Here is an 8,565-nt window from a genome sequence, read left to right on the forward strand (position 1 = left end):
AGCAATCCGTTCGTTCAAAGGTGATGATAATGATCCTCAAATTTCAATTGCTTGGCGTGTAAGGTAGGACTTAGGTATGGACCCATAACCTCCTTGTGGTGCCGTAAGTCCTAACCGGTGGACCACACGGTTTGACCGCACCCATCCAGAAATTCATCGACAGTCATGGAACAGAAAATGCCCTAAAATATTGGTCTTAAGTGACCAAAACCATATTAGATTATTCAGTAATCAAAACGTGAAACTTCTATGAAATGCCAGTCTTTAGTACACGTCAGTGGATTGACCGTTGGTTAGACTTGATAAAAGAATACTAGTTTAAAATAAGTGCAGAAATCTTCAAGAATATCAAGCACCATCTTTATAAAATTAGTTCAAAGACAAAGCAGTAACTTGCTCAAGGGGGAATATCTACCATACTTTCTTAGAGCATTGGATGGGTCTTTTTGGGTGTGGTTCTAGTTCTTCAAGAATCGGGCACGAATTTGATTGGTTTTGGGCACCCATTAGGTCTTTCGATTTATGTTTTGAGTTTAGTTGGGAACAAATAAAAGCACTTAAATGGTTGGACCCACCTGATGGATGGATTAGATCACACACCTATGTGTGACTTCGACACTTGCATGGAGTGTAAACAGGCTCTCTAGCATGTGTGGCTTAGGGAACCTCATTTTGTTGCTAGAATCATCAATGCTAGACCCTAACGGATCCAAAATAAAGGACCAGACCCATTAAAATTGGGCCGGGTCCAGGTACCCATCAACAGCCCTATTCACCATCCAGGAGGAGAACCTGTAGATCAACCCAGTGTTTCTTTATGGTTGCACTTTGTTATCCGACTACGCCCAAAAATGACATTGTTTTGATGATCCTAGTCATATGATTGATGGCCATCAAATGACAGTAGAAAATAAAATGGTCAACGGGTCAAGTTCAATGGGCGAAATCAAATGATTAGAGACGTTGGATCCATGTCATTTTCTGTATTATGCATGATCCATATGAGGCCCATGGTTTGAATGGTATGGATTGATGTAGATGGGTGCACATTTACAGCCAACCATACTCTGTCAGAGTATGGTATTATTCCTCCAAGTTTTAAATCCAAAAAGTCCCAAGTGCCTGAGATCTTCAAATATATAACATGGCAATGTCTTCGTGTGGATAAAATTAGCAAAAGATCTCTTCGTTTATATCATAATCAGCAAAGAGACCAAAACCAATCCAAAAAATTCAAGTTTTTGTAAACATGCGAATCCCATTTCCTTCCTTTCCAATCCTTGCCAGCATTCTTCTCTCCTTTACCATCTCTTCTCTCTTTTCCCATCTGTGTTCAGCAACCCAAAGCTCTTTGAAAAGAGGATCTTCTCTCTCAGTAGAGGATGAATCAGATGTCCTGATCTCTCCAGACAAGTCCTTCACAACTGGGTTTTACAAGGTGGGCCCAAATGCCTACTACTTTTCGATCTGGTTCACAAATTCAATAAACAAAACCGTCGTTTGGATGGCAAATCGAGAACAGCCTGTGAATGGGAGGCATTCAAGAATTTCATTGCTTCAGGATGGAAGCTTAGCACTAACTGATGCGAATGGATTGGATGTTTGGAATACCAACACAAGTTCCACCAATGTCGATAGAGCCGAGCTTTTGAACAGTGGGAACCTTGTGATCAAGGGCCCAAGTGGCAATATCTTGTGGCAGAGCTTCGATTCTCCCACTGATACATTTCTCCCATTGCAGCCCATGACCAGAGGCAAGAAGCTGATATCTGCAAGAAGCAAAGGAGATGATTCGTTGGGCTACTTCACTTTCTATTTCGATAACGATAATGTTCTGAGATTGATGCATGATGGACCAGACATATCTAGCGAATACTGGCCCAGTCGTGATTATAGTCTGCGCACCAACGGCAGATCAAACTTCAACACCACCCGATATGCAGTTCTTGATGAAATGGGCAGGTTCTTTTCAAGCGACAAGCTGCAGTTCAATGCTTCCGATATGGGTTTTGGGATCAGACGGAGATTGACACTGGATTACGACGGTAATCTGAGGCTCTACAGCTTGAATGAGTCAACAGGTTTGTGGGCAATTTCTTGGGCAGCTCTCAGACAGGACTGCACTGTTCATGGGCTGTGGTAGATACGGGATTTGTGTTTATACACCAACTCCGAAATGTTCATGTCCTCCAGGATTCGAAATGCAGGACCCAAGAGATTGGAGCCGAGGTTGCAAGGCCAAGTTTGAATTGAGCTGTGACACCCAGAACATAACATTTCTAGAGCTTTACCATACGGAGTACTATGGATTCGATCTCAATCACAGCCGTGGATTGTCGCTGGACAAATGCAAGAAAATCTGTTTAGAAGATTGCTCTTGCGAGGCTTTCCAGTATCGATTAACCAGCTCAGGGGAGTGTTACCCGAAAGGCAAGCTTTTCAATGGGTACAGCTCTCCACACTTCCATGGCATCATGTATGTAAAACAGCCCAAAAGCGTAGCAATTTCCAAACCCTCTGTTTTCAAAGAATCCAATCTCATCTGTGAATCAACCAAAGAAGAAACCATCGTTACATCCCCTGGTATGTATAAGAAGAGCAGGAGTATGAAATATGTTCAGTTCTATTGGTTTGTTGGGGTCGTGGGAGTGATCGATGTTCTGTTTATTGCAACGGGCTGGTGGTATCTTTCAAGAAAAGATGGGATGCTGATGTCGGTGGGAGAAGGGCTCCGATCGATAACGAATCAGTTCAGGAGGTTTACATACACGGAGCTAGAGAAAGCAACAAAGAAGTTCAAGGAGGAGATAGGGAGGGGAGGCTCCGGGGCAGTTTATAAAGGAGTTTTGGATGACAAGAGAGTGGTGGGGGTGAAGAAATTGGAAGATGTGATTCAAGGAGAGCACGAGTTTCGGGCAGAACTAAGCACGGTGGGCCGGATTAACCACATGAATTTAGTGAGAATCTGGGGATACTGTTTGGAAGGTGCACATCGGCTCCTTGTCACTGAGCACGTGGAAAATGGGTCACTTGACAAGCATCTATTCACCAACCAGAGCAGTGGGACCAATCCAGGCCGTTTACTGGGGTGGAAGGAACGGTTTAAAATCACGGTGGGGGGGACAGCTAAGGGTCTGGCCTATCTTCACAATGAGTGTCTTGAGTGGGTCATCCATTGTGATGTAAAGCCTGAAAACATACTGTTGGATAGTAATTTCGAGCCCAAGATCGCGGATTTTGGACTCGTGAAGTTGTCCCAGAGAGGGAGGCCCGGTTCAAATTTCTCTACGATTCGAGGGACGAAGGGGTACATTGCTCCAGCATGGACTTTGAATCTTCCTATCACTGCTAAGGTTGATGTTTATAGCTATGGGGTTGTACTTCTAGAGATTGTGAAGGGGAGTCGGTTCTCAAATTGGGTGGTGGATGGTGAAGAGAAGGTGGGCCTAAGAAGCTTTGTTAGTGCAGTGAAAGAGAGGTTGGAGAGCGGAAACAAATCATCGATTGAGGAATTTGTCGATTTTAGATTGAATGGGGAATTCAACAGGAAGAAGGTGACAACGATGGTCGAGATTGGCATATCCTGCGTGGAGGAGGATAGGTGCAGAAGGCCCACCATGGATATGATTGTCCAAACTCTCATAGAATGCCATGAAGAACCAAAGATGTAAGCCATTCATAAACAATCATATTTCGAAACTTGTTGGGAAGCATGGGTGTTATCTTGTAATCAATTGAATAGGTGTAGGGCAGTATATGTACATCTTTGACTAGATAACCTGTAATGTAAACCAATCGCTTGTTTTTCCCTAGTTTGGTATCTTTCTCTATTTTCTTGAATTGTGAAAATATGGTATTAGAGCAAACTATTTGAAACTAAATGTCCAATCTAAATTTTCGCTTGCCGTGTACCTTTTCCTTCCAAACCATGGGCACTACCAATGTTATTAAAATCCTATGATTTATGATTTACAATATAAGATTTTTGTCAAATCGTAAGGATAATGATTTGAATCCCAACCTTGAATCCCTTTTTTATATGAATCCTACAATTCCATGATTTGAATCCTACGATTTACAATTCAAATTATACTTGTTGTCTTTCATTTTAAGCTTCACTTGACTTTCATTTTATGTTTTTAATGGAGGGGGCTTTAAGCATTGTTTAGAAAAGGTAAATTATTTTATTTGTTCTTTGTAAGAGATTAAATGATATGTATTCTCTTCAACGTTAAATCATGTAGCTTTTTTTGTGATTTCTTACTTCTTAACTAGTCAAAACACCAAGTTGATGTATGACTTGCTTATAATGTTTTTCAATGGAGGGTTACAATCAGGCCGACTTATAAATATTATGAATGATGTTTTGACATCAAAATTTCTTTTTTCGTTGGTCCATAGTATCAAAGCCTGTTTTTCCACTGTGATTCTACATTCAAGAAAGGTAACAAGAACATAAATTATTAAAGGACCCTTGTATATCTTTTTTAAGGGAAATTTCTTGAAAGACAAATAAAAAATAAAGGAATAAGATTCCTTTAACACTATCATGACCTGGGCTGGTATTACCTTGTGCACATTGATGGCAAAAGGAAGATTGATGAGTTTTAAAAAAAATCTGATTTTTTTTTTTTTAGTTTCATATTTTTTTCAATGTTTTAAGAAAAGTGTAAAAAATATTATGATTTGTGATTCGATAATCTGTTTCAACCCCTGTGAGATTTCAAGCCGAGTCACTGGGAACGGTACTGGGCTTGAGACTTGGCTTGGACTCAGAGAGACTCGTTGAGTCAACCTGATGGCTCAGTCAACACGACTTGGCATGATTTGAATCGAGTCACTCACCTCAAATGGCAGGATATTATTATTATTATTATTATTATTGTGTGCGTGTGTGTGCGCTGGGAGCAAGAATTGAACCACAAACGTTACCTAAGGTTGTCGATGACCTTAAACAGTGAGGTAACATTATTGTTGTTGCCTTGAGTTGCGTCATATATTGCTTATATAAGATTTAACTATGTTAAATATCCAGTAACAAACCTAATATTTTCAATTTATAATAACTAAATATCAAGTCGAGTCGGTAAAGTCTTTGAGTCAACCCAACCCGGCTGTACATCTAGTTGAATCGATTTTCCGGGTTTTCGAACTATGGTCTATACAAGTACTAACTGCAAAGTCACTTGTGCTAGAGTTAAATTGAAATATATGTGTATGCTCAACTGAATAAATTGTATTTGTACAATTTTTTTTTTCAAAAGAAATGCTGACTTACAGTTGAAATCATAAAAAACAGATGGATATACATCAGAACTGCCACTCCATGATCTTTGATTTTGAACTGTCGAGTTCTATTTGATGGTGGTTTGGAGAACAATACATCATCAAAGTATCTCCCCATGCTTCAACAAAGAAACTGCGATGAACTTCTCGATCACAACAATCAAATCTGATTCCTTTATGCTCCCAACTAACGACTTCACCAATAATCTGCACACGAACACATCCCATCTCTAAAATGGTGGAATCGATTCACATCCCGGACAAGAATCTCTCTATTCGCAAACTTTGAAATGAACTTTGTAACGGAATGGCAATCTTCGCATAGTCTTAGGTTTTTCATGATCCGGATGGTCTCCCCATGATTGGTATTGATGAGACCAAAGGCGACTGCCAATTTCTCACTGTGGCCCAGCAGAATCTGCTCCTTCTCATTCATATCGAGATCATAGAGCACAACTTTGGTTTCAGGGACATAACCCTTATCTTTCATCTCCGTAGACAGCTGAACCAACAAAGCATGGAGCTGTTCCATCTGTGGATTTGGTTCATCAACAGAAACAAATGAATGGACCTTCTTCTTTACTTCTATCCAACTGCAACCAGGTACCTTCCGAAGTCCCTGAGCTTCCAATAGCTTCCTCACTCTACTCACATCATCCCACATCTTAGCCCCTGCATAGATATCCGCTAACAGCACGTAGTTCCCAGCATTCATGGGCTCGAGCTCGAAAAGACGTTGACATGCTCTCTCTGCAAGCTTGATATTGCCATGAATCCTACATGCACCGAGAAGTGAGCCCCAGACAGTTGGACCCGGCTCAATCCGCATCATTTCTACAATCTTGGCTGCTTCATCAAGTTGGCCAGCACGGCCTAGAAGGTCAACCATACAAGAATAGTGCTCAGCATGAGGAACAGTGCTGTATTTAGGAAGCATAGATTCAAACAATTTCTTCCCTTCTTCAACAAGCCCCACATGACTACAAGCCCCCAAAACACTAACAAATGTTACTGGGCTCGGTGAAATGTTTGCGTCTATCATCTTTTCGAAAACGTGAATCGCTTCCCTGCCAAACCCATGAATTCCATAACCAGATATCATGGAATTCCAAGACACAACATCCCTTTCACTCATTTGATAAAAAATACAACGCCCAAGTTCCAAACTACCACATTTCACATACATTGTTATTAGCGCATTGGTCACCGAAATGATAGAATCGAGTCCCCTTCTAAGGATATAAGCATGTATCACTTTCCCTTGCCCCAAAGCAGCCAAGGCCGAACAGGCTTGAAGCACACTAACCATCGTGACTGAAGTTGGATCACTATCATGGTTTCCGGTCATCATCTCATGGAAGAGCTCCAATGCTTCATAGGGTCTGTTATTCTTTGCATAACAGGCAATCATGGCGCTCCAAGAAACCACATTTCTTTGAGGCATTCTATCAAAAACACATCGCGCATACGAAACACATCCGAATTTCGCATACAAATCAACCAAAGTAGTTGCAACATGAACCTGCGATTCAAACCCACGTCGCAGAATGTGGCCATGAATCCCCATCCCTTCCATCAGAAGGGAAATGGAACCTGATGACGGAGCGACACAGGCCTTGAGCACGTGAGGGAAAGTGAAGCGATCGAAAGCGACCCCAGCTCGACTCATCTCCTTATAAAGAGCCATCGCCTCCTCACCTCGGCCCGCCAAGGCGAGCGCACGGACGAGCGCGTTCCAAACGAAGATAGTCTTCTCACGCGTTTCATCGAACACGCGGCGGGCATCCTCGAGCGACCCAAAATGAGAGTACATGTTGATGAGCTTGGTGGCGAGGAAGGGGTCCTGATCGAGGCCGTCATCAATGAGGTGGCGGCGAAGGGTTGCGGCATCAGAGTGGGACCCACAACGGGAGCAGGCGAGGATGAGAAGCTCGTAGGTGAGCTGCGTGGGGTTGGGCTCGTGGGAAAGGAGATAGAGAGCTTGTTTCAGGTGGCCCTGTTTGGACAGAGATTGGATTTGGGGGTTCGTGTTTTTCGAGAGGGGTTTGAGAGAAGATGATGGGAGGCAGAGTTGTTTGGATTGCTGCGATGCGTTTGAAAAACGGCGGGTATTGGGTTTTGGAGGGAGAGAAGAGAGCTGGAATGTGGCCCACATGAGTTTTGAGACTCTAGAGAATTGAGTACGTGTGAAATTGTGAGATGGGGCGCGTTCGGTTTTGATAGAACGCGGTCGATTACGAAAGAGGCACCCTAGGATGTATAGGGATTGCGTACTGAGTAAACTTTGTGGGGCCCATTGTGGATGTATGGCTCTTATCCACGCCGTTTATCTATTTTTCCAGATTATTTTTCGTATTGAGCCTAAAATTTACACATATCCATAGCTCAAGTGGACCACACCAGAGGAAACAGTGCGGATAATGAAATCCATCGTTGAAGCCTTCCTAGGGCCCACATTATGTTTATTTGCCATCCAACCTGTTCATAAGGTCACACGGGCATTGATGAAGCGAAAACACAAATTTCAGCTAGATCCAACCGTACAATTGGTAGAACTGACTTAGATTGGTTTTGTGCACAAAATCAGATTAATTGGACAATCCTTACGTCTGACTAATAAACATTTTTACGTGGAAATTGGACCGTTTACTACTTTTTGGGTTTTGCAGTCCAGGACGCGGATTTCCTGCGAAAGGCTTTCGCAGGAAGTTCCTGTGTTGGGAACGCAGGTGGGGCCGACCGTAATGTTTGTCAGGAATCCACTCCGTCCATCCGTTTTGCAAGATAATTTTAGGAGATTAGACCAAAATTGAACAGGATCCAATACTCAAGTGGTCCGTACTAAAAGAAAAATATATTTAGGGAAATTCCTACCGTTGAAACCTCCCTGGGTTCGACAGTGATGTTTACATTCCATCCACACCGTTAATAACGTCATTCCTACTGGGATGAACTGAAAACACAAATATTATCATGATTCAAAACTTCTGTGACCCCACGAATATTTCAACTGTGGAAGTTTAATTATCACGTTTTTGGAGCACTTGAGCATTGGATACGATTCATCTTTGGCCTCATGTCCTAAAATGAACTCACAAAACGGATGGACGGTGAGGATTTCTCACAAACATCCCAGTGGGCCCCACGTGCGTTCCCAGCGCAGGAACTTCCTGCGAAAGGCTTTCGCAGGAAATCCGCGTCCTGCAGTCCATCTACAGTGAATCTCAGTCCCACTATTTCAGCTTTTTGGAATTGAGGTACATGCCACGTGTAAGGTAA

The 8,565-nt window shown here is 42.4% G+C and overlaps 1 protein-coding gene and 1 pseudogene across 2 annotated transcripts; one reads left to right on the forward strand and one right to left on the reverse strand.

Moving 5' to 3' along the window:
* The first annotated feature begins 684 nt into the window (after nt 1-684).
* LOC131244291 (putative receptor protein kinase ZmPK1) lies at nt 685-3,671 on the forward strand (annotated as a pseudogene).
* LOC131243838 (pentatricopeptide repeat-containing protein CRR2, chloroplastic) lies at nt 1,641-7,567 on the reverse strand. Of its 2 annotated transcripts, XR_009170200.1 has the most exons (2): nt 5,279-7,567; nt 1,641-1,769 (listed from the first exon to the last, which is right to left on the reverse strand). XR_009170200.1 is itself a non-coding variant. In XM_058243437.1 (1 exon), the coding sequence occupies exon 1, from the start codon at nt 7,439-7,441 to the stop codon at nt 5,483-5,485; it is 1,959 nt and encodes a 652-aa protein (XP_058099420.1). In that variant the 5' UTR covers nt 7,442-7,567; the 3' UTR covers nt 5,198-5,482. The 2 variants fall into 2 exon arrangements, 1 of the variants encoding a protein (XP_058099420.1); XM_058243437.1 differs by lacking the exon at nt 1,641-1,769 and having other exon boundaries at nt 5,198-7,567.
* Between the last annotated feature and the right edge of the window lie 998 nt (nt 7,568-8,565).

Source organism: Magnolia sinica, chromosome 4 (assembly GCF_029962835.1).
Source record: "Magnolia sinica isolate HGM2019 chromosome 4, MsV1, whole genome shotgun sequence".
NCBI classification, from domain to species: Eukaryota; Viridiplantae; Streptophyta; class Magnoliopsida; order Magnoliales; family Magnoliaceae; genus Magnolia; species Magnolia sinica.